This window comes from Saccopteryx leptura, chromosome 4, assembly GCF_036850995.1.
Source record: "Saccopteryx leptura isolate mSacLep1 chromosome 4, mSacLep1_pri_phased_curated, whole genome shotgun sequence".
NCBI lineage: Eukaryota > Metazoa > Chordata > Mammalia > Chiroptera > Emballonuridae > Saccopteryx > Saccopteryx leptura.
The window spans coordinates 112,030,483-112,056,532 of record NC_089506.1 but is presented as its reverse complement, the minus strand read 5'-3'; the positions used below and the strand labels follow the sequence as shown (position 1 = coordinate 112,056,532).

General features: G+C 36.6%; 1 protein-coding gene across 3 annotated transcripts in view; it reads right to left on the bottom strand.

The window, feature by feature from the left end:
- Positions 1–26,050, bottom strand: part of PDS5B (PDS5 cohesin associated factor B) — a 188,921-nt gene that overhangs the window by 77,738 nt on the left and 85,133 nt on the right. For all 3 annotated transcript variants that reach the window (XM_066381007.1, XM_066381006.1, XM_066381005.1), the window contains exons 11-19: positions 25,882–26,027; positions 23,135–23,286; positions 21,798–21,911; positions 13,150–13,231; positions 11,612–11,660; positions 8,778–8,917; positions 6,459–6,574; positions 4,523–4,628; positions 1,352–1,512 (exon numbers count right to left, since the gene is read on the bottom strand). In XM_066381007.1, the coding sequence (XP_066237104.1) occupies positions 1,352–1,512; positions 4,523–4,628; positions 6,459–6,574; positions 8,778–8,917; positions 11,612–11,660; positions 13,150–13,231; positions 21,798–21,911; positions 23,135–23,286; positions 25,882–26,027 (1,066 nt within the window). The remainder of the gene's footprint in view (positions 1–1,351; positions 1,513–4,522; positions 4,629–6,458; positions 6,575–8,777; positions 8,918–11,611; positions 11,661–13,149; positions 13,232–21,797; positions 21,912–23,134; positions 23,287–25,881; positions 26,028–26,050) is intronic.

Below are 26,050 nucleotides of genomic sequence, written 5' to 3'. Positions count from 1 at the left end.
GCTCCCTTAAAAATTAAGAAGTCAGTCCTAAACCATAAGTTTCTTACTCTTGTCAAGCAGAATACTGTTACAAAATTCTGGTATGTTTCAATTAGCATTTAATTAATGCCTTTTCCCTATTTAACAATAGTTTCTAAAATTAATTTCACATGAATAGACAGGAATAATAAAAAATGTCACTGAGGCTCTTAAGAGCCTGTCCACAGTCTACTTCTAAGGAAAAGGAGCACAGGCATTTCTTCAACATAAAGAAACATGCTACACAAATCACAACTAACCCAACAATGACAAAGCCAGAAGTAATGAGGTAAAGGCAAAACTAGCCATCAACAATTATGACAGTAGCAGGACCAAATGCAGATATGATATGCTCTCCAGGCACAGGAAGGAGAGAGGCAAGTAAAGTAAGCAGGGATCCATAAAGAATGAGGACTTAATTCTTGAGCTCTTACAGAACCCTGACCAATAATTGGCCACCATTAGAGATCCCTAGCATAACAGTGCAATTTCAAATTCTTAGAAATACAGTACTGGAACACTCACACACACACAAAGAAAGCATACTGATAAGATGACTATTCCATACTTCTCTGCTTTCCTGTGACAAATAAAGCATTGCTTTTGAAAACTTTTGATCCAATATTCTTAACCATAAAGAAGAGTGAACAGTACAATGGAAAGTCCTACTGAAATTCCTTTGGAATTTCCCACTTACCCTTAAATTCACATAAAATGTTTATTTGTACCACAGTATAACAAGGGACTATTTTATTACAAAATTGGCCTGACCAGGCGGTGGCGCAGTAGATAGAGCGTCGGACTGGGATGTGGAGGACCCAGGTTCAAAACTCTGAAGTCGCCCTTGAGCGCGGGCTCATCTGGTTTGAGCAAAAGCTCACCAGCTTGGACCCAAGGTCGCTGGCTTGAGCGCGGGGTTACTCAGTCTACTGAAAACCCGTGGTCAAGGCACATATGAGATGGCAATCAATGAACAACTAAGTTGTCGTAATGAGCAACGAAAAACTAATGATTGATGCTTCTCATCTCTCCGTTCCTGTCTGTCTGTCCCTGTCTATCCCTCTCTATGTCTCTGTAAAAAAAAAAAAGGCTTAAGCAAAATCAATGCTTCAGAAAGAAATGGCATGTGTACCCAATACTTTCATGAACATTCTGAAAACCCAATCAATGTTTTCTCCCAGAAAATGAGAATCCAAACCAAATAGTATGGACTTAAAATAACCTAAACAATACTGTCTCAAAGTCTAAAAGATTCCAATTATTGGATAATTAAAAAAAATAGTAAATTATTTTTCTATGTTCCAGAACATTTATCAGAATAAACTCAACTCACGATCTGATGTGTGGGAAATCTTCTTCAATTTTGCTTCCTGTGTTTTTGAAAATTTGGAGCGCAGCTTCTGCTACTTTCTCATCATCCATTTTCAGACAAGCCAGGAGGGACTCAAATGTTTCAGCCGAATGAAACGAGATGGGATGTGTAAATGAGAGGACCTAAAAGTGAGTCATAAAAACGATGTATATACCCTGTTCATCTCTACAAATAAATCCAAACTGTTACATATTAGAAATACAAGTCAAAGATAAAAATAATGCTCCTAAGAAGGAAAGCACTATAAATAAAACTTAAAACATGCTCAAATATATAACAAATATTCCTGTGTAAGACTGTATAATCTAAAATAATCAAATTTATATTGTTAACATAATTCTACTTAAAATAATTTCAATATCAGTTAATGTTTATTATATTTTAAGGGGAACGAGGGTAAGTGAAAAGGAGACTAAAAACTAAAAAAAAGAATTTAACAAAATATCTCTATCATGCTAAATAACAGTCATTAAAAGGGACTAGCTAATAAATTTTTGGAAAAAAAAAAGCAATCCAAGGAAGTAAAACACCACATAGTAAAAAGATATTGTAAGGTTATAATAATTAATTCAACACGGTAGTAACATCAGAAGAAACAGAAAACAGAAAAAAGAAAGCAATAGACCAGGGGTCTCAAAACTCGCGGCCCGCCGAACAATTTTGTGCGGCCCGCAGACTAATCCACGAAGTTCAAAATATTTTGGATAAAATTAAGTAAGCCTAGGGGCCTACTTGTATTTTTCATTTCTCTAGCATCTTGCTCTGCAGCCCACATGCTGAGTTGAGTTTGAGACCCCTGCAATAGACCCTGGCATATATAAATTAAACAGAATGCAATAAATTACAAAGAAGGTAACAGAAGATAAATGAGAATGAGATTTTAATTTTTAAAATTTTATTTTATCCTTAAAATTTTTTTTGATTTATTTAGAGAAAGGAAGAGGAGAGAGAAAAAGAGGAAGAGAGTGTGAAATGCTGACTTGTTGCTCCGCTTATTTATGCATTCATTGATTGATTTTTGTATGTGCCGTGACAGGGAATGAACCTGCAACCTTGGCGTATAGAGACAATGCTCTAACCTATTAAGTTATCCAGCTGGGTGGCCTGACCTGTGGTGGCGCAGTGGATAAAAGCATCGACCTGGAATACTGAGGTCGCCGGTTCAAAACCCTGGGCTTGCCCAGTTAAGGCACATATGGGAGTTGAAGCTTCCTGCTCCTCCCCTCCTCTCTCTCTGTCTCTCTCTCTCTCCCCTAAAATGAATAAATAAATAAAAATAATTGAAAAAAAAAAAAAGTTATCCAGCTGGGGCTGGATGAGATTTTTAATAAATAGTCCTTGTAAAACTGGGTAGTTATTTAGAGAAAATCAAATTACACCACCCCCAAAATATAGTTTCAAAATAAATTTCAAATAGGTTATGTCTCAGATGAAAACAAAAACAAAACTGAAAATTATGGGATTTTTAAAGCTTAACTATAATCAAATGTGGAATGTAAAAAACAAGCAAGTAATAGAAAAAGATATTATATATAATGCCATATTTTAAGATTCAGAAGCAAGCAACATAAGCAATGTAGTTTGGAGATGTATACACAGACAGGGATAAGAAAGAGAACAATACATCCAAAATTCAGAACAATTACACATGGGGAATGTGCGTGGGGGAAAAATCATGGAAATCCAACAGTGTTGATAATACTGTTTAAATTAGGATTCTACTTATTTTGCAATGGTATTCATTTTATTAATATACTTTACTTACTTTATACTTAAATAGAATATATTTTTTAAATATACCAAATACATCCTAAAAAAACCCAGCAAATGAAATAAAAAAGCTCATTTAAATGAGCCAAAAAACAAACAAAAAAACTCAGAAGACTGAGATGTCAGTAGAAAATGAACAAAGGATAAGAATAATAAATTCACCATTGGGAAAACAGTGCTAATTAATATAGAAAAGGTGTACTTCAAAAAAAATAAAATAAAATAAAATAAAAGGTGTACTTCACTAGTAATAAGTATACAAATTAAAAGACTATTTTTGCTTATCAGATAAGAAAATTTCTTAAAATTTTACAATATTCCATATTTGTGAAGACATGAGTTAGCACCTCAATACACTGTTAATGAAGTTATAAATGGTACAAAAATTTGTTTCAAAAAATTTCACTTTTATCTATGAATTTTGAAAATGGTTATTCTCTTTGAACTAGTAATACCCTTCTAGCATTCAAAAAAATATTAGCAAGAGATGTTCAATATAATCTCAGTAGTAATACTAGAAATAAAATTGAAAATATCTAAATATCCAGCAATAGTAAAATGCTGGAAGCACCATGACACTCCAAAAGTAGCTGAATCATCATTTCAAAAAATGTTTATTATTTTTACTATGAGCCAAACACTGTACTAAAACATTTACATACATGATTTAATTAGTCCCCAGCAAGGTAACTACTATTATTATTGCCATCTGTTACAGATGAGGAAGCAGAAGCAAATTAACTTGCCCAAAAGCATGCAGCTGCTAAATGGTGGCCAAAAATCAGATGTTTTAACACTCACATTGTCTTAAAATGTTTATAATTTAATAAGAAAAAATAGTCAAGATATAAAATTATGTATTTAGTCTGATCTCAACTATATAAAAATGTACGTTTTTAAAGATTAAAAGGAATAAAAGAAACTAATATTTATGTATGATAGGTTTATGTTTTTGTTCTTTATAATTTTATACTTTCTAAGTTGTCAAGAATTAACCAATATTTTTGTAATCAGTATAAGGCAGCAGCAGTACATTAGCTAACAAAATAAAAGATAAAATGGAGTTTTAGGAAGAATTTGTCTCCTTCTGGGGTAGGGCTAGCACCTTCTTTACTTACTAATGAAAACTTAAAATTATAAGCCACCATTTAAGTATAATTAATACTAAGCTACAATATACAAGTTAATTGAAAATATTTAGCTTATCTATTAGAATATGCAATTTCTAAACTACCTTAAACAATTGAGAAAATTTTACTTTAGGTTCTATAAACTTAAGAAGCAAATCACAAGAATAAGAAATATAAACGGTATACTATATATGTTCAACAGTTATCAATGTGGACACTTAAGCATAGTTACCTTAAGCAGCTCAAGACCTGCCCTGATGGCTTGATCAGTTGGAACACCCTCATCTTCATCATCCGCTGTCCCATCAATTGATTTGTTCACTTGCTTAATTAGAGCACTAAAGTATAACCAAAATAATGTCATTTTAAACTGTCAAAGAACACTAATTTTTAATATTTTATCTATAGCTCACAATGAAACCATATACATACTTGGTTTCTCAAACATTACAGCAAAACAAAAACTGTAATATTTTAAGATGCTTCTTTTCAAAAATAGTATTTTCTTTGTTCATTCAAATGAGGTAAAAAATGTGATTTGCTTTACTATCTATACTTTTATTCTTGTATTTTTCACAAAAGGCCTATGCCCAAACACATGAATGACAGATGTTTTTTAATTATAAAAAATTCACTACTGTTCCAATAAATAGAATATATACTGAAATAAATAAATTACAATATTAAGTACTTTCAAAACATTTATCAAGTATTACTGCATCAGATACTCTTGTAAGAAACACACACGCCTGCTGTTGAAAGGTGTAAAAATACCTAGGTAACAGATATACAATAAGGCATCACTAGAATATGAGACTAGATTAAAAAAAATTTTTTTAATTTTTTTCTAAAAACAAGTTTTTTGTTTTTTTGTTTTTTGTATTTTTCTGAAGCTGGAAACGGGGAGAGACAGTCAGACAGACTCCCACATGCGCCTGACCAGGATCCACCCGGCACGCCCACCAGGGGGCGACGCTCTGCCCACCAGGGGGCGTCCCTCTGCCGAGACCAGAGCCACTCTAGCACCTGGGGCAGAGGCCAAGGAGCCATTCCCAGAACCCGGGCTATCTTTGCTCCAATGGAGCCTTGGCTGCGGGAGGGGAAGAGAGAGACTGAGAGGAAGGGGGGGGGGGGGTGGAGAAGCAAATGGGCGCTTCTCCTGTGTGCCCTGGCCGGGAATCGAACCTGGGTCCCCTGCACGCCAGGCCGGCGCTCTACCGCTGAGCCAACCGGCCAGGGCGCTTCTTATTTTTAAAATAAGCATTTGTAAATATATTATCAATTATCTAAAATAATTATTCACACTGATAGGTATTTTTCAAATTTTTCTGTTAACAAACTACAAGGTTTAGTCCAGCACCTTGCTCAGAGAAGTAATCCACAGTCAGTTTCACATTAAACTAAATTCGCCTTGATTTTTTACAAAAATTGTTTGCCATGTCCAAATAAGCAGCACACCCTTTCTCACCTCCTTGAAAACCAGCTCACTTCATTTTTTCCAAGGTATTACTATTTCTTCATTATTTGGATCTGAACACTGACAGCTGTCACCCTTCCTCACCTTTTTTCCCCATTTTTAGTAAGATGACCAATTTTTTAGGTTGTTCTTTTAAAACCTTTCTCAGATATGTCCTTCCTTTTCCTACACTACCACCATCCACAAGTATAACCATGCCTTAGTGTCTATCTCTTCTCCCTCCCCTTTCTGTTCTGATTGTTTAGAAATAACATCTTCAGTTTTCAAATTACCTGTGAAAAGCATCATATTCTTCTTTATAACATGTTCACCTAGTTTTCTTTTCCTGAAGGTATATTACAATTTGTTTGTATTCCCTAAATATATGAAAGCTAACAAAAAATAGAAATTCCTGGTATACTGGTAACAAGAGAAAAACTAGGTTTGTATTGATAATTTCTCACACAAATTAAAATATTTCAAATTAAAATAATAAAAACTATATATACACAGATGAGTGTGTATACATATACACATACATATATGAATATATGTATCAGAGATATATACAGATGACTATAAAACCATTACATATATACATAAGTCTATACAGATGAGTGCCTTCGTATAGTAGGTGCTCAGTAGTGATTGACTGACTAAAGTATGAATAAATGAATAGATAAGAAAATTTAACATTTTTACATACAAATACCTGATAGATTCAGTGTCTATGTGCACAGGTGCTATTCTCTCCAAGAGAAACTTGATCATTTCCAGGAAAGGATTTGTAGGCTGTTTGGGGTTGCCCAACTTCTTAGTTATTTCACGCTGTAATGTAGATTTTTAAAAAATATTTCAAAGGTACATATAAATAATTACATTAAAACATTAAGAACCTACCATAATTAAAACCATATAGTACTGGTGCCAGAAGAGATGAATCAACAGAAATTGAACCAGTCCAGAAAATAGATTAAGAATTTAGCGTATATCAGCCCTGGCCGGTTGGCTCAGTGGTGGAGCGTTGGCCTGGCGTGCAGGAGTCCTGGGTTCGATTCCCGACCAGGGCACACAGGAGAAGCGCCCATCTGCTTCTCCACCCCTCCCCCTCTCCTTCCTCTCTGTCTCTCTCTTCCCCTCCTGCAGCTGCGGCTCCATTGGAGCAAAGATGGCCAGGGCGCTGGGGATGGCTCTGTGGCCTCTGCCTCAGGCGCTAGAATGGCTCTGGATGCAACAGAGCAACGTCCCAGAGGGGCAGAACATCGCCCCCTGGGGGCATGCCGGGTGGATCCCGGTCGGGCGCATGCGGGAGTCTGTCTGACTGCCTCCCTGTTTCCAGCTTCAGAAAAATGGAAAAAAAAAAAAAAAAAAGAATTTAGCGTATAAGAGAAGTAACATTTCAAATAGGAAAAAGACAAAATATTCAGTATATTATATGGAAATAACTGAACACACATTTAGAATAAAAACAGAAATAGACTCTTATCTTATACTTAACACCAAAAATATTCCAACAGGATAAAAACAATTAAAATAAAACCAAGTGCTCAGCAAAACACAACAGGAGAGCTTGTTGAACTACAGATTCGTGAACCTCACTGTAAAGATTTCCAGTTAGTCCGTCTGGGATGGAGCCAAGAATTTTTTCTGAAAAGAGCCTCTTAGAAGATACAAGGTAACAGATTTAAAAAATATTTTCACTGACTTGTAAATAGAATGGGATTTCATAAGTAGAATACCAAAGGCAAAATCCTTGATGAGACTGCTGACAGACTCAGCTAGATAAAAATAAAGTTATCAGGCTAGGCTATATACCTGAAACTAATACAAAACAACACTGAATGTAAACTGTAATTGAAAAATAAATTTTATTTTATTTTATTTTTTGTATTTTTCTGAAGTTGGAAACGGGGAGGCAGTCAGACAGACTCCCGCATGCTCCCGCCCGGGATCCACCCAGCACGCTCACCAGGGGGTGATGCTCTGCCCATCTGAGGCGTTGCTCTGTTGCATCCAGAGCCACTGTAGCACCTGAGGCAGAGGCCACAGAGCCATCCTCAGCACCCAGGCCAACTTTGCTCCAATGGAGCCTTGGCTGCAGGAGGGGAAGAGAGAGACAGAAAGGAAGGAGAGGGGGAGGGGTGGAGAAGCAGATGGGCGCTTCTCCTGTGTGCCCTGGCCGGGAATCAAACCCGGGACTTTTGCACGCCAGGCCAACGCTCTACCACTGAGCCAACCGGCCAGGGCCGAAATATAAATTTTAAATTAAAAAATATTATAGCATGTTAGGAACATAATAAATTAAAGAAAATTATCTGTGACTCAATTAACATAAAATGCCATGACAAACTAACAAATCAGTAAGATAAAGACAAATATTCTGGATATTTAGGAAAAGATTAAAAACAAAAAAGAAATATGTAAAAAAGAATTATGAATGGCTAATACATCCAAAATAAAAAAATATGGCCAGATGACTAGCAAATACAAATCTTATAAAAATAACTGTTTTTGTTTGAGTTTTGCTTGTTTCCAACAGTGAAACTAGCTAATACTGAATTTATCTTAAAGAAATAATCAAGATTGTGTAAAATTATGTAGCCATAAAAATATTAAACTGTTCTTTAATCAAAAATTAGGGAAAAAAATCTAAATGTGTAACAGATGAACAGTTCAATATATTATGGTAAATATATTCAATGATATGTGATACTGTTATTAAATAATACTATAAAAGGCTAATTAATAAAAATAAGTAAAATGCACAAAGCTATATATATACTATGTTCTCATTTTGGAAGGATATACACAATAAATATAAAAAGAAATTGTCTCTATAGAGGTATTATATAAATACTGCTCAGAAAAGTTAGAGGATATTTCAAAATGAATATGAAGCAATAAAATATACCCTAATTTTTGTAGTTTACTTGTATTGCTATTTTACACAAAGAATTTAAATTTATAAAAGGGGAAAGAATGAGTTTGGGGGTTTCTTCAAACATTAGCTCTTTTAAATTTTTCTCCTTACCACACAACCTTCAGCTTGTTTGCAGGAGCATGTTGGACTAACAAGTACTTCTAACTGCTTCCTTATTTTCTCATCATCTTCTAACACCTGTGTGAATTTCTTCATGAAATCCTGAGCTTTACCAGGATCTGGCAAATTTCCTTAAATTAGATTAAGATTCAATTAAAACAGAATTTAGGAATTTCTCAAAGTAATAAAACATCAACATTTTTCATTATTTTTATTAATCTTAATAATCCTAACTTACATCTATGCAAGGAAAGACTGAACTGGCTATTTTTAAATAACTCTTTATAATAATTAAGGGCATTAAATGTCAATCGGAACAATACCAGTTTTAATATCCCTCGAGCTTGCTGCATACATTGAAATCTATAGTAAGAGACCAATACGTTTTACCTTTAAGAAACTATTTTCCTGTACTCTGCTGTTTTATTATTAAACCATCCAGATATGCACACACACACACAAACTACTGGCACCAACACGTGCTGAGCAGTATGTTCCAGGTGTTGTGGCCGGATATGCCATTACTGCACAAGAGTCCTTGTAGCATCATTAATGAATCTAATGCTACTCTCCTAATACGTCCATGTAGCAGAACATTGATGACAGCTAACAAAATGTTGTTACTAAAATCTTTTTTTTCTGGCTATTTACACATGTTACAAAGAACTGAATATGATATGTCTAACAGAAATTATAATACAGAACTATGGACTTTAATAAAAGAAATTCAACTGTATATTAAAATGTAAATACAGTAAATATAGTCTTCAAGTTCATATATAACTTTGCAATTCCATTTAAATCCTTGGCTAGATCAATAAATGAAGTAAGAACAAATTTCCCCCTAAAGGCTTCACTGATAACCTTTCATGGTTCTATAATACAAAATACCTACTGCATTGTTTTTGAATAACATTTGGTATGGCAAACGTCACATTACAACTCCTCCATAATGGACAGGCATTATATTAAAGGCTGCCTACCACTTAACAAACAAAACAAGATGTGGGTGGAGATTGGGAAGAGGAAAGGAAGAAGGGAGACAGAGAATGAGAGTGGAGAAAACAGCAACAAAAACCTTTATTTCAACATTCTACAAATGTACTTGACCATGAAATCCTGTTTTCTAACAATACTATTAACTCCTGCAGGACACTAGCATGCCTCAGAACAGAATTTGGGAAATGCTATAAAATAGTTGAAAGAGAATGGATAAGGGGTAAAGGAGGGAGAGAAAGATTATAGGAGATGATGTCCTTTCTTTAGGGGCTGAGGAGATAGTTACATAAAAGCAAGAGCACATTATCACTTGCTTTAAGTTATCCAAAAGTACTAAAACCAAATGTGTTTAATTGTCCAGGACTAAAATATATAATATTTTGGTCTTAAAGCACTATTTATGCTGAAACCCAGTGAATGAAGTCTTCAGTGCCGTAGCATTCCATACACATCTTGGACCACCTGTGTACACTAACCTCCCTTCATTACTATCAGTGAGAGCTCAGCAGCAGCCTGCCTCCAGGTGTTCCTTCCTCCCCCGTCCCTGGGTGATCCTCTGTGGTCTCTGAGGTGGGGTGTTCCTTCCTCCCCCGTCCCTGGGTGATCCTCTGTGGTCTCTGAGGTGGGGTGTTCCTTCCTCCCCCGTTCCTGGGTGATCCTCTGTGGTCTCTGAGGTGGGGTGTTCCTTCCTCCCCCGTCCCTGGGTGATCCTCTGTGGTCTCTGAGGTGGGGTGTTCCTTCCTCCCCCGTCCCCGGGTGATCCTCTGTGGTCTGAGGTGGGGTGTTCCTTCCTCCCCCGTCCCAGGGGTGATCCTCTGTGGTCTCTGAGGTGGGGTGTTCCCTCCTCCCCCGTCCCCGGGTGATCCTCTGTGGTCTCTGAGGTGGGGTGTTCCTTCCTCCCCCGTCCCCGGGTGATCCTCTGTGGTCTCTGAGGTGGGGTGTTCCTTCCTCCCCCGTCCCCGGGTGATCCTCTGTGGTCTCTGAGGTGGGGTGTTCCTTCCTCCCCCGTCCCCGGGTGATCCTGTGGTCTCTGAGGTGGGGTGTTCCTTCCTCCCCCGTCCCCGGGTGATCCTCTGTGGTCTCTGACGTGGGGTGTTCCTTCCTCCCCCGTCCCCGGGTGATCCTCTGTGGTCTCTGACGTGGGGTGTTCCTTCCTCCCCCGTCCCCGGGTGATCCTCTGTGGTCTCTGAGGTGGGGTGTTCCTTCCTCCCCCGTCCCCGGGTGATCCTCTGTGGTTTCTGAGGTGTGAGGAACAGGAATGACTGGCAACAGCTACCATTGTCTCTCCCCATTGTCTCCCCTTGGATCAGATAAGGAGATGTGCTACCCAATCCTGTCTTTACTGTTCAATGCAATTAAGTAATATTTTATTTGAAATCACTGGTAGCAAAAAAGTTAACTTTTTTTCAAAGATGCTCCTTTGAAGTATTAGGAATATTTTTCACTCTAAATTTTGATTCAAAATGAAATCAGCTTCAGACAGTCACATTAGAGCAAGCAATACAAAAGCACCGATTCACTTTTAACAATCAAGCTTATGTAATGAACTGAATTAATTCTCCAAAATAAATCTATGTAAATTCATTATCCAGCTCTTGTTCGTATCAAAACACACACAAAATATAAAAATTCTGTGTTATATGCAAAGTAAATAAAAATCAGGAAAAAGGGGGAAAGCTGAGGCTGGGCTGTCAAAAACAAACCAATCAAAAACATTTTAGTCTTTTCCTATATTATCAAAGCCTAAAATAGAACCCATGAAGAACTTTGACAAAAATGTTTCAACTACACCTTAAATTTTACATATAATGTTTGAAATAACTTACTTGTTATAACCATCACTTTTGAAAATATGGCCTTGACACTGGCGTCTGTCTGAAAATCACAGAAAAAAATGCAAAGTTAAAATTTCCTAAGCATAACCTACCAGTGCTGCAGGCCCACGGCCTTGCCAGCAGCCCCTCCTGTGTCACTGTGTAAGCTCCAGATAAGCATGAGGACAAGTGGAAGTGACCGCGGACCCCACTCTGTCACTCCTCCCTCACTCTGCTACATCAGCCTCCCGAACAAAAAGAGAAAACAGACTGCTGCACTAGCCTTTGGGACACAATAATATTCTGCTTTTCTTTATTACTAAAAGAATAGGGCAGTTCAGTTTACAAAAGGAACAAAATAATCTGAAATGTTGGTTTTCAAGTTTTCACCCTGAACACCCCAAACACCCCCACCAAAAAGATGAAAAATAAGTTTGTAACTTTGATTGACCTAAGGTGTTCCTAAAATGTTTAAGCCTGAGGATTATAAGGCATAGTCATTAAGCTTAAGGTAGGTAAAAATGTTAAATAAAGACAATCTAAAAAGATGTCACTGACAGGTACAGTTTCCCCAAGAGTGCTACTTATCTGCTCCATCAGGGTAGCACACCAGTGAGTGAATGTGAGCACCACTGTATTGAATGTAATACACTCTGTAAGGCCACGTGTATAGAAGATGTTTTTAAGAATGTTACTTATGTGTCAGGTAAGATTAAAGTTATTTTAAAAAAGATGTCACTGAACAACTAACAACTGTGTCCAGAGCTATAAACACACTGGGGTGAAGGAAACAAATCAAATAAGTAAATAAACACACCACCCCTGTTAAGGTGCTTGCTAAGAGCAAGTGAGACAAAGCACATAACAATATGAGTTAAGGCCCAAATATTTGTAATTTAAAGTATCTGAATAAGATTTCTGTTAAATTTGAGAGAAAAGAGGTAGTGCTAGGCTTTCAAGAAGTTGATCCACATCAAGTGGAAGTGACCGCGGACCGCGGAAAAAGCAAGTCATCAACAAAAATGCAATCCTAGAAATTATAGTCACTCTGAGCAACACTGAGAAAATCAGTTCAACCAATAAAACTGTGGACTGAGAACAGTAAGATTGCCATAATATTAATTGTAAGTAAAAATATCAACATACCTAACTGTACATATAAAAACTTTCTAAAATCACAAGGCTATATTAAGATGAGAATATTTCAGTGTGGCAAGATAAAAGTATAATGTTACTCTATGACCTATGCTTTCAATAACATTAAGTTATTATTTTGTTTTATTTTTTTAATTTAAAGCTACAAAAAAGAAACCTTAATTCTGACTATACATAAGCACATTCTCTTTCCTGTTGGGTATCACATTTTCCAGATATAATAAACTTCAATTTTTACATGCAGTTAAGTTTCTTTGAAATTTCAGTGTTCTAAGTCAGAAATCATAGCTTCAGAGTCAGAACTATTTCACTCAGAAATAGTTATTTAACACAGAACAGCAAGATAAAGACAAAACTTAACACTAATGGAAAACGTTTCAATAAATTTAACTTACTTTGGGTTGCTTAATTAAGTCAAGTAAATCCTTTACTTGATGTCTGAGAAGATTTTGACATTTCCACATTTCATTCAATGCTCTGAAAAAATACAAACATAAATTCAAATGCAAAGGGTAAAAAATGCTTCCAGAATATTCTAGCTATGTTCTTTTTTTTAAGGTTTTAATAACACTCTCACTCACTCGTTTATTTACTTATTTGTTTGTTTTTATTTAGTGAGAGGATGGGAGGCACAGACAGACTCTCTACATGTGCCCCAACCAGGATTCATCCAGCAAGCCACGAGGGGGCAATGCTCTGCTCATATAGGCCCTTGTTCTGTTGCAAGTGGAGTCAGTTTTTAGCGCCCAACGCAGAGGTCATGGAGCCATTCTCAGCATCTGGTGCCAACTCACTCCAATTGAGCCATGGCTTCAGGAGGGGAAGAGGGAGAGGGAGAGAGAGGGAGAAAGAGAGAGAGGAAGAGAGAGGGAGAGAGAGGGAGAGAGAGGGAGGAAGGTTGAGAGAGAGAGAGAGAGAGGCGAGAGATGGAGGGCTGGAGAAAGAGATGATCACTTCTCCTGTGTGCTCTGACCGGGAATCAAACCTGGGACATCCACACTCTGGGCTGATGCTCTCTACCACTGAGCCAACCAGCCAGGGCCATGTTACTTTTTTTTTGAAGTTTAAATTACAAAAGGAGATAACAGAGATTGAGGACTAATTAACCTCACAGAAATAAGCAACTTATAATGTATGGAGAAAAAGAGACAACAAATGCAAGAGAAAACATTTGAGAAGATAATATTAATACAAATATCTATGCTCCTTGCTCTTAACCTGAATTCCAGTTCTGTAATGTAAAAAATCTGGTGAGAGCCTGGATATTCTCACATGTGCTATCTGACATTTCAAGACAACTAGTTTCCTCACTAGGGCTTTTCCTTGTTTGCACCAACTTACAAGTTCTCACCAACTCAAAGAAAAAGGCAGATACCATTGGGTTGCAGTCAGAAACCGGTCCAAATGTTGAAGAGAAACGCTTCTCCAACCTTCTGCTCCAAATGAGCTGAAAAACCATGTATGACTAAGTTTAAATCCTGACTCTGTCTCTTAACTACTGTGACTTTGTGAGGTTAACCGGCCCATATGGGACACAGTTCAGCATATGTAAAACAAGAAAATTATCATTTATATTAGGCGTTTGGCAAGCTTTTTCTATAAAAGGTCAGATGATAAATATTGTTTAAGCTTTGCAGACCATATAATCTCTGTTGAAACAACTCAATTCTGTTTTAGACTCAAAGCAAACCTAAATACATACTCCTGTGCCTAAAATACAGGTCATATTGAGATGTACATTTCTCCCCTCTATAACCTTTTCCTTAAAATTTCTATGAAAGAGAAGACAAGATGGCGATGGAGTAGGTGAACGTACCAACTTCCACCTCCCAGAACCAAAGTGGATTACAAACTAATTTTAGGAACCATCATCTGGAAAAACCAACTTTGGACTAAACTAAGAGGACTCTTCAACCAAGGAACACTGAAGAAGCCACACTGAGACTGGTAGGAAAAGCGGAATGCGGAGAGGGCTGCCCAGCTCCCCAGACCGAACGGCAGCCGGGAGAGACTCGTGTGGCGGAAAGTGAGTTTAGCAGATAGGGGAGGGTCCTGAGACCCAGGAAAAAGCCCCAGTCTGCAGCCCCAGAAACCACAAGAGGCGTAAGGACAGTAATTAGCTGGAAACACGACAGGATACTGTTTGTGAGAAAGGGACGAATTTCCTAGACCCAGGATTCTTCTTAAAGGGACCGTGCAGAAAACCTCTCACAACCACTTACCCGGGGCTCCAAGGGACAGGGAGAGAGGAGAGGATCAGAGTAGCAGAAAAAGACTGTAATCTAGGAGGCACAGGGAGAAACATTTTGAGATACAGCCACCCTAACCTCTAGGATGAGTCCCTCCCAAAATCTGAAGGGAATATTTCCCCTGGAAACAGCAATATCAGCAAAGGGAAACAGGACACCAGCCAAACAAGCTCTCCCATGGCACTGAGAGCAGAGTTGCTTAGATGGAGGGAGCTTTCTAGACTACATAGTGAGTGTTAGGGTTTGAGCTGCAGCGACCCCACCCACATGGCTGAGGGCTCCCCGGACGGTGGGCAGTGGGGGGAAGAGGAAGCGCAGTTCTGTCAGCAAGGGCGGACACCACTGGGTCCAGGTGTGAGCTCAGTCTTGCCCGGCTGGAGAGGAGGGGGCGTACAAAAGTGGTGAAGCCCAGCTAGGGACCACCTGCAATCCAGCCTGTGGGGAAAGGGCAGTAGACCCGCCCTTGAGCAAGGGCCCAGGACCACAGCCTTGTCCCGTCCATGGAACCCAGGCTAGTGGCCTCACTTGGGAGCCAAAAGTCCAGAAAAGGCAGAGTCCCACCACTGAGTGTGGGCACACAGTCCTGCCCGGCCTGTGGAGCCAAGGCTGGCAGCCGGCCCACGAGCACGATCCTCCTGCAAGGACGGGGCGAAGACTGGAATGAGGCAGAGATCTTCAGCTGAGCAAATGTGCTCACCCCTGCCCTCAGGGCCGAGCATAACGCCACCTGTGGGGATGGGGCGAAGGCCAAAGCCACCGAGGCTTGTACACACAAGCACATGATCACAGCCACTTCCTTGAAAAAGCGGAAACCACAGCAACAGCACCAGTGGGCAGGCACCAGCAACGCCCATACCCAAAAACCCTAGGCAGCAACAGCAGAGGGGGTGGCGGGCCTGCAGACAGACCACACGTAGGGAACACAGAAGCCACACCCAGTGGACTCCAGTGGCCAAAACCTTCTTTTACACAGACAAATTGAGAAGGCAAAGAAATGCAACACAAATGAATCAAGAGAAATCCCCAGAAAAGGACCTGAATGAGTCACAAATTACCAGATGTAGAGTATAAAGTAATGATTGTTAGGATGCTCAAAGATATTAGAACAACAATAGATAGTCATTACGAACACCTAAATAAAGAGATAGCAAATATAAAAAAGGACATTGAAATAATAAAAAAGAATCAGAAATGACAAATACAATATGAGAAATGAAGAACACAATGGAAGGAATTAAAAGCAGGATGGATGAAGCTCAGAATCAAATCAGCGAGTTAGAGGACAAGATAATAAAGGCACGGATGCAGAGAAGAAAAAAGAAAAGAGACTCAAAAAGTCAAGGAAACTCTAAGAGAGCTCTGTGAAAACATGAAGAGAAATAACATCCGCATCATACGGGTTACTGAAGAAAAAGAGAAAAAACAAGAGATAGAGACTTTGTTCAAACATATCATAGCTGAAAACTTCCCTCAATTAAGGCAGGAAAACATCTCACAAGTTCAAGAAGCACAGAGAACTCCATTAAAGAGAAACCCAAAGAAATCTACACCAAGACACATCATAATTAAAATACCAAAGCTAAGTGATAAAGAGAAAATATTAAAAGCTGCTAGAGAAAAAAAGACTATCACCTGCAAAGGAGGCCCCATAAGGATGACTTCTGACTTCTCAACAGAAACACTTGAGGCCAGAAGGGAATGGCAAGAAATATTCAAAGTAATGCAGAAAAGAGCCTACAACCAAGACGACTTTATCCAGCAAGGCTATAGTTTAAAATTGAAGGAGAAATAAAAAGCTTTCCAGACCAAAAAAAAAAACCTCAAGGAATTCACTACAATCAAAGCAAGGCTGCAAGAAATGCTAAGGGGCCTGTTTAAACAGTCAAAGGAGAAAAAGAATATAGCAAAAGAGGAATACAGTTTTAAAGAATAAAATGGCAATAAACAATTACATATCAATAATAACCTTAAATATAATGGTTTAAATGATCCAATCAAAAGACACAGGGTAGCTGCATGAATAAGAAAACAAGACCCGTACATATGGTGTCTACAAGAGACACACCTTAAACAAAAGATGCACATAGACTGAAGATAAAAGGATGGAAAAAAATTTTTCATGCAAATGGAAATGAAAAAAAAGCTGGGCTAGCAAAACTTATATCAGATAAAATGGACTTTAAAACAAAGACAATAGTAAGAGATAAAGAAGGTCACTACATAATGATAAAGGGAGCTATCCAACAGGAAAATATAACCATTATAAATATCTATGCACCTAATACAGGAGCACCTAAATATATAAAGCAGACTTTGATGGATTTAAAGGGAGAGATCCATAGCAATACTATAATAGTAGGGGATTTCAATACCCCACTAACATCACTAGATAGATCTTCAAGAAAAAAATTAAGAAAGAAACAGCAGACTTAAAGGACATACTAGATCAACTCAATTTAATAGATATCTTCAGAATCTTTCAACCTAAAGAGGAGAATATATATTCTTTTCAAGTGCTCATGGTACATTCTCTAGGACAGACCACATGTTAGGGCACAAAAGCGGTCTCAACAAATTTAAGAAGATGGAAATCATATTGAGCACTTTCTCTGATCACAATGGCATGAAACTAGAAATCAACCACAACAGAAAAACTAAAAAATACTCAAACACTCGGAAACTAAATAGCATGCTATTAAATAACGAATGGGTTAACAATGAGATCAAAGAAGAAATAAAAAAATTCCTAGAAATGAATGATAACGAGCATACATCAACTCAAAATTTATGGGACACAGCAAAAGCAGTACTGAGAGGAAATTTCATAGCATTACAGGCATATCTTAAGAAGCTAGAAAAAGCTCAAATAAACAACTTGACCCTGCATCTAAGAAAACTAGAAATAGAACAGCAAGTAAAGCCCAGTGGCAGTAGAAGGAAGGCTATAGTAATGATTAGAGCAGAAATAAATGACATGAGGCTAAAGAAACAATACAGAGGATCAATGAAACCAGGAGCTGGTTCTTTCAAAAGGTAAACAAGATCGATGAACCTTTAACCAGATTCACCAAGAAAAAAAAGAGAGAGGACTCAAATAAAATTAGAAATGAGAGTAGAGAAATAACAACTGACACAACAGAAATACAAAATATTGTAAGAAAATACTATGAAGAACTGTACACCAAAAAACTAGAAAACCCAGATGAAATGGACAAATTCCTTGAAACATATAATCTTCCAAAAATTAATCTGGAAGAATCAGAAAACCTAAACAGACCAATTACAACAAATGAGATTGAAACAGTTATCAAAAAACTCCCAAAGAAGAAAAGTCCTAGGCCTGATGACTTCACAAGTGAATTCCACCAAATATTCAAAGAAGAACTCCTATCCTTCTCTTAGCTATTTGAAAAAAGTCAAGAGGAAGGAAGACTTCCAAGCTCCTTTTATGAGGCAAGTATAATTCTGATTCCAAAATCAGGCAAAGACAACACAAAGAAAAAAAATTATAGGCCAATATCCCTGATAAACTTAGATGCTAAAATCCTCAACAAAGTATTAGCAAACCGGATCCAGCAATATATGAAAAAAATCATACACCAGGATCAAGTGGGATTTATTCTTGGGAGGCAAGACTGGTATAATATTTGCAAATCAATCAATGTGATTCATCACATAAACAAAAGGAAGGATAAAAAACCACATGATAATTTCAATAGATGCAGAATAAGCATATGATAAAATCCAGCACCCATTCATGATCAAAACTCTCAGCAAAGTGGGAATACAGGGAACATACCTCAACATGATAAAGGCCATCTATGACAAACCCACAGCCAACATCATACTCAATGGGCAAAAATTAAAAGCAATCCCCTTAAGATCAGGAACAAGGCAGGGGTGCCCCCTTTCACCACTCTTATTCAACATAGTTCTGGAAGTCCTAGCCACAGCAATCAGACAAGAAAAAGAAGTAAAAGGCATCCAAATTGGAAAAGAAGAAGAAAAGCAATCATTATTTGCAGATGATATGATATTGTATATAAAAAACCCTACAGTCTCAGTCAAAAAATTACTGGACCTGATAAATGAATTCAGCAAAGTGGCAGGATATAAAATTAATACTCAGAAATCAGAGGCATTTTTATACACTAACAATGAATTGTCAGAAAGAGAAATTAAGGAAGCAGTACCCTTCACCATTGCAACCAAAAAAATAAAGTACCTGGGAATAAATTTAACCAGGGAGATTAAAGACTTGTACTCGGAAAATTATAAAACATTGATAAAAGAAATCAGGGAAGATATAAACAAGTGGAAGCATATACCGTGCTCATGGTTAGGAAGAATAAAGATCATTAAAATGTCTGTATTACCCAAAGTAATTTATAAATTCAATGCAATACCGATTAAAATACCAATGACTTACTTCAAAAATATAGAACACATATTCCAAAAATATATATGGAACCAAAAGGGAACACGAATAGCCTCAGCAATCTTGAAAAGGAAGAATAAAGTGGGAAGTATCACACTTTCGGATATCAAGTTATACCACAAGGCCATTGTACTCAAAACAGCCTGGTACTAGCATAAGAACAGGCATTTAGATCAATTGAAAAGAACTGAGAACCCAGAAATAAACCCACACTTTATGGACAACTAATATTTGACAAAGGAGTTAAGAGCATACATTAAAATAAAGACAGCCTCTTCAACAAATGGTGTTGGGAAAACTGGAAAGCTACCTGTAAAAAAATGAAACTAGACCACCAACTTACAGCATCCACAAAAAATAAAGTCAAAATGGATAAAAGACTTAAATGTAAGCCGTAAAACCATAAGCATCTTAGAAGAAAACATAGGCAGTAAGCTCTCTGACATCGCTCGCAGCAATATATTTGCCAATTTATCTCCACGGGCAAGTGAAATAAAAGACAGGATAAACAAATGGGACTATATCAAACTAAAAAGATTCTGCAAAGCTAAAGACAATAAGAACAGAAAAAAAACAAACTACACAATGGAAGAATATATTTGACAATGCGTCTGATAAGGGGTTAATAACCAAAATTTATAAAGAACTTGTAAAACTCAATACCAGGAAGACAAACAATCCAATCCAAAAATGGGCAAAAGAAATGAATAGACACTTCTCCAAAGAGGATATACAGATGGCCAATAGGCATATGAAAAAATGCTCAACATCACTAATCATTACAGAAATGCAAATTAAAACCACAGTGAGATATCACCTCACACCACTCAGAATGGCGCTCATCAACAAAACAACACAGAATAAGTGCTGGCGAAGATGTGGAGAAAAAGGAACCCTCCTGCACTGCTGGTGGAAATGCAGACTGGTGCAGCCATTGTGGAAAACAGTATGGAGATTCCTCAAAAAACTAAAAAATCAAACTGCCTTTTGATCCAGCTATCCCACTTTTAGGAATATACCCCAAGAACACCATAGCACTGTTTCAAAAGAAGAAATGCACCCCCATATTTATGGCAGCATTGTTCACAATGCAAAGATCTGGAAACAGCCCAAGTGTCCGTCAGTGGACGAGTGCATTTAAAAGCTTTGGTACATATGTACTATGGAATACTACTCAGCCATAAGAAATGATGACATTGGATCATTTACAGCAACATGGATGGACCTTGATAACATTATAGTGAGCGAAATAAGTAAAGCAGAAAAAACTAAGAACTATATGATTCCATACATAGGTGGGACATAAAAATGAGACTCAGAGACATGGACAAGAGTGTGGGGGTTACGGGGTGGGGGAGAGGAGAGGAATGGGGTTGGGGGAGGGGAGAGACACAAAGAAAAGCAGTTAGAAGGTGACGGAAGACAATTGGACTTTGGGTGATGGGAATGCAGCATAATCAAATGTCAAAATAAGCTAGAGATGTTTTCTCTGAACATATGTACCGTGATTTATCAATGTCACCCCATTAAAATTAATTTAAAAAAAAGAACCAAAACAAATAATAAAATATTATATCATTATTCAAAAAAAAATTCTATGAAAAATATAAATATCACATAGAATAATTTCCATGGGGGATGTAAAGTCTAAGGTCCCGGTAAGCAGAGATAGGAATGAAAATTATACACAGCTCCTAGGCTTCAAATTTCTGAACATTTAATCCCCAAAAGTTGTAACTGTATTTGCTGGAAAATGAACTACATTTTCTAAAATCTAGACTCAATTTCCTAAACTTCATTATGATTCCATCAGCAATGTCTTTTCTATGTCCAAAATGCCAATGCCCTATAAAGGCATCCAAAAGTACTTTTTGAATAAAACATGGTATAAAAACTCAATAAACATGGTTATGCCAAACCATAACACTATGTTGAGGCTATGCAGCACAAAAATATGTACTTACTATTCTATACCATAATGCAGTTCAGTATCAGGGGAAAATAAAAGGTAGTATTTTTAGAGTGTGGACCTTTCTAATGACTTAGGGGGGAAAAAAAAAACAGAACAACAAAAAAGGGTACAATATTTCTTAAGACAACAATAGGAAAAACTGGAGAGAAAAATCAAATCCTAAAAGATTCCATGCCAATCATCTCTATTTTTTAATTGCTTACAAAAATCCTTGATAATCTCATGTTGATAGCAGTAACTTTCTGAAAAAAATAGCTGTGTTTTACTACCTGACCATTTAATCATATAAATTAACAATTATATTTTGTTACAGTTGTATTTTTCCCCCATAAAATAAACTATACTACAAAAGGCAGAAAGAACAGTTTGACATTTGACACATACTTCACAGCATTTAAATCCAGTGTGGCATACAAGTAATATAAGCACTTCATTCGTTCTGTAGTTTCCAAGTTATGAGGAACCATGTACTGAGCAAAGATCCGTTCAACGAGCAATCTACAAAAGAACATAGAGGATAGAGAGGGTACTGTCTTGATTTTTTAAAATGTATGCATTAAACTGTATACAAAATGTCAAAACATGTTTTTCTGAGTGGAGCAGACAGTTCTAAATAAAAGATTTCTTTCTGATAGAATAGGGGCCAGTCAACAATATTGTAATAACTATGTATGATGCCAAGGGTATACTGAAATATCATGTGAGCACTCTGTAAAGTATATGATTATCTAACCACTATGCTATACACCTAAAACCGATACAAAATAATGTTGACTGCAAGCTGTAATTTAAAAAACAGGGGGGAGGCAAAATAAAGTTTTACTGAATGTACTGGACTTAGCCCTATACCCAGCTAAGATAACTATGTACTTCTGCATGACCCTGGACAAGCTATACAAGAACTCAATTTCCTTATCTAAATAATAAAGGGTTAAAAAAAAAACCACCAGGTCCTTTGAAACGATAAAACTACACATCATAAGTTAAAACTATAAAGAAATTTTTAAGATTCTTGAATTTTCATAATGATCACAATGAAAAAAGACCTCGTTAAAAGTACAAAAAAGCACTATCAAATCATAATGCAAATCTCCATGCATTGACGCTGCCCTCCGAAAAAATCTAATACTTCAATTTTATAAATTAGCAGCTATGGAATTTCTTAGATACTGTTATCCTAAAATATGCAGTTTCTAGGATGCACAGGTCTACTAATTATTCAATGGTTAGGATACATATAAACATCTAACCTTACATTGAAATAGAATATAAAAATTATATTTAGATGTTTTTATATAAATTTATAAACTGTGTTTTAAACTCAGTAGAAATTGTTTTTATTTAAAATGTCAATAATCCAAAGGGTGTTTTTTTTCATTTGAATCTTATTTGAAAAAATTGTATTTGGATAAAATAATTGTGATTCTTATAACACAATTACTTATGACACAAAAAGTAAATTACATTCTTTTAAAACATTATTCTATTCTAAAGTAATATAGAAAAATAAACATACAAGCTGTATCCATCCCTAAAAGTTATATGCACATTACTGACTGTTTCACTGATGGCTTTGGAGGGAAGAAAATTAGTTACTTTAATCTGCAGTTAAAATTAAGAAAGGAGTTTAAAATTATAAAGAAAATAGGTTGCCTAAAATAACAGTTCAACAACAATTATATAACCACCAAAACTTTTTACACAAGGTGCCCTTAACTTACCGATCGTCAATACTGTTTTGATAATATATATGCAGCAACTTGTCTTTGATCCATGAAATCTGTTTGGCAGCATCTTTTCCAGCGGCTGATTGTAAAGCGTATTTCTTATAAATTTGGGCAAGTCCCATCATGGCTTCTTTGCGAACTCGCCACTTTAAATAAAAAGAAAGATACTACCTTATAATATAAAAATGCTTCTATTATATTAAAGTATAGGTTTCTAGTTTTTAATCTACTATACACACTTATTTTCATCAAGCCTAAATTACTGGGTATTAATTTATAATAGATGAAAAAACACAACTATCTAATATACCAAATTAATATACCTACTATGTAAGTACAGATATATCAACATGTATAAAGAATTTTACTGCTTTAGAATCTTAAACTTATCACCTATCCCAGTGGTTGGCAAACCATGGCTCGCAAGCCTTGAGTGCGGGCACAAAGGTCAGCTTAGGAGCACCCTAATTAAGTTAATAATATACCTACCTATATAGCTTAAGTTTAAAAAATTAGCTCTCGCCTGACCGGGCGGTGGCGCAGTGGATAGAGCATCGGACTGGGATGCAGAGGACCCAGGTTCGAGACCCCGAGGTCACCAGCTTGAGCGCGGGCTCATCTGGTTTGAGCAAAAAGCTCACCAACTTGGACCCAAGGTCGCTGGCTCAAGCAAGGGGTTACTCGGCCTGCTGAAGGCCCACGGTCAAGGCACATATGAGAAAGCAATCAATGAACTAAGGTGTCACAATGAAAAACTGATGATTGATGCTTCTCATCTCTCTGTTCTGTCTGTCCCTATCTATCCCTCTCTCTGACTCTCTCTCTGTCTCTGTAAAAAAAAAAAAAAAAAAAAATTAGCTCTCAAAAGAAATTTCAATCATTGTACTGTTGATATTTGGCTCTGTTGACTGATGAGTTTGCCGACCACTGACCTAACCCTAAAATCAAAAGTTAATCACAATCTACATAAAGTCACTTGGAATTAGTAAGGGAAAATATGCTATGAAATTTTAAAAGGTAAAGACTTGGTCAGATAAATGGTGACTTATCCCTTACAGTTTTATCCAAATTATGGTGCATATTAAGTATACCTGTATTAAAAGTATACATGTGATACTGGCTTTATCAAATGCTGAATGTAAAGACACATCAGTGTTTTAATTTATGTATCTGAGAATTAACTTCAAGTATAAAGGATCTATTCAACTATTTTTTTAAATAAATACATATTGTCTATAGTATGTCTAACAGTATTTAATTATTTTGGAGTGAGTTAGTTCTTTAATCTTATGAAAACACAACACTACAGTCCACAGGATATTAATAATATTCAGAACTTCATGAATCTGTACAGATTATTCATTTTTCCTTTGCAGACTGTCATTCATAGCAATATTCTTCCCTTTTTTCTTTAAATTAATTATAGTAAATTAAGATTAATCCTTATCTGCCACCATACATATTGAGACTTCATAAGTCTAACTCATAGAAAAAAATTAATTTGTCTGTAAAAACTTTATCTCTAATGCACTGTCTTATCTCTAACTCCCCAAATTGCTGTTTTAAGGAGAATTTAAAAATAGAGTATATTCATTCTAATACTACCAAAAACATATTCAATTATTTTTTGGTACTCAATTAACTATTTATATGAATGAACCAAGCAGCCCTAAAAGGAACACAACATGATAATCAAAAATATATGTGGAATTAAGAACCCAACAACACACACTATTCTCAAATTCCCAGTCACGTAGAAGGCAGTTTTCCTACTATAAGGCAACTCTCCTTTTCCTTCTATATGACTTTGGCCTTTTCATCGTTTAATACCCCAACAGTAAAGGCAAGTCTAAATTTATCAGTTAAAATAAGTTGTTCTGAATACCTCTATATCTGGAAGAAACGCCACAGAATATCTTCCCATCTATTCTATACCCACAAGGAGAGAATTCAATTATGTAGATAGCATAATTAGCCTTATAATCAACTACTAAAAAGCTATATTTACCTGGTCAAAGCTATTCACAGCTGCTAACAGGCCTTCCATTTTTTTTGCTAATTAACCCCTAAAAACATATTTTTTAATCTGTCAGCAAAATTACTCTTATGCATAAGTCCATAAAACATATGCCATGAAGGAAAGGCAAAGGGGGGAGAGGACAATGAACACCACTGAGTGCCGAACATACTCCAGCAACAGGAACCTAAGCATCACAAGGCAAGGTCCTCTGTTCAGAAGCTGCTATTAATGAGTGCAGCTAGTGGTGTTCACTCAAGAAGGAAGGTCTGGGGCCACAGAACACAGGCTAAAAGCATGTCAAGTTTAGCCCTGCTAAACTGAAGACATCTTTTCTTTTCCTATTCCATGGAACTGACAACAAGAAGACTATAAACTGATATCTGTATGAAAGGAAAAAATAGAAAAAAAGAGCCAACACATGAGAGAAGAGCTATGTCAGAGGCCCTTTACAAAAGTCACTTATTAAAATTAGTGTACAAGCTGAATATCTGACTACTCTACCACTGGTCACCTCACTTTTAGAATGAGAACAATCAATAAAAAATAACTACTAAAATTTAATGAAACAAAATGTAAAACCTTTTTATTAACATTTTAAATATTAAAATGCCTATCTGCCAAAAGGGGAGAATATTAATATTAAACCTCAGTATTTTCAAATGAAATACTATTAAACTTCAAGTATTCAAAATGAAAAGCTGTAATTATTACTCCCACTTACCCGTTTGTCTAAAGTTCTTTCTCTCACAAAATTAAGTAAGTGATCATTGACCAGAAGAATATCCTTTTTAGCAGCTGTAACTATAGACACAATAACATCATGTCTAATAGCTTCCTCAGGGTCGTGGGACCTTACTTTAAGATACTCTGAAAGATAAAGTTTTATTTGA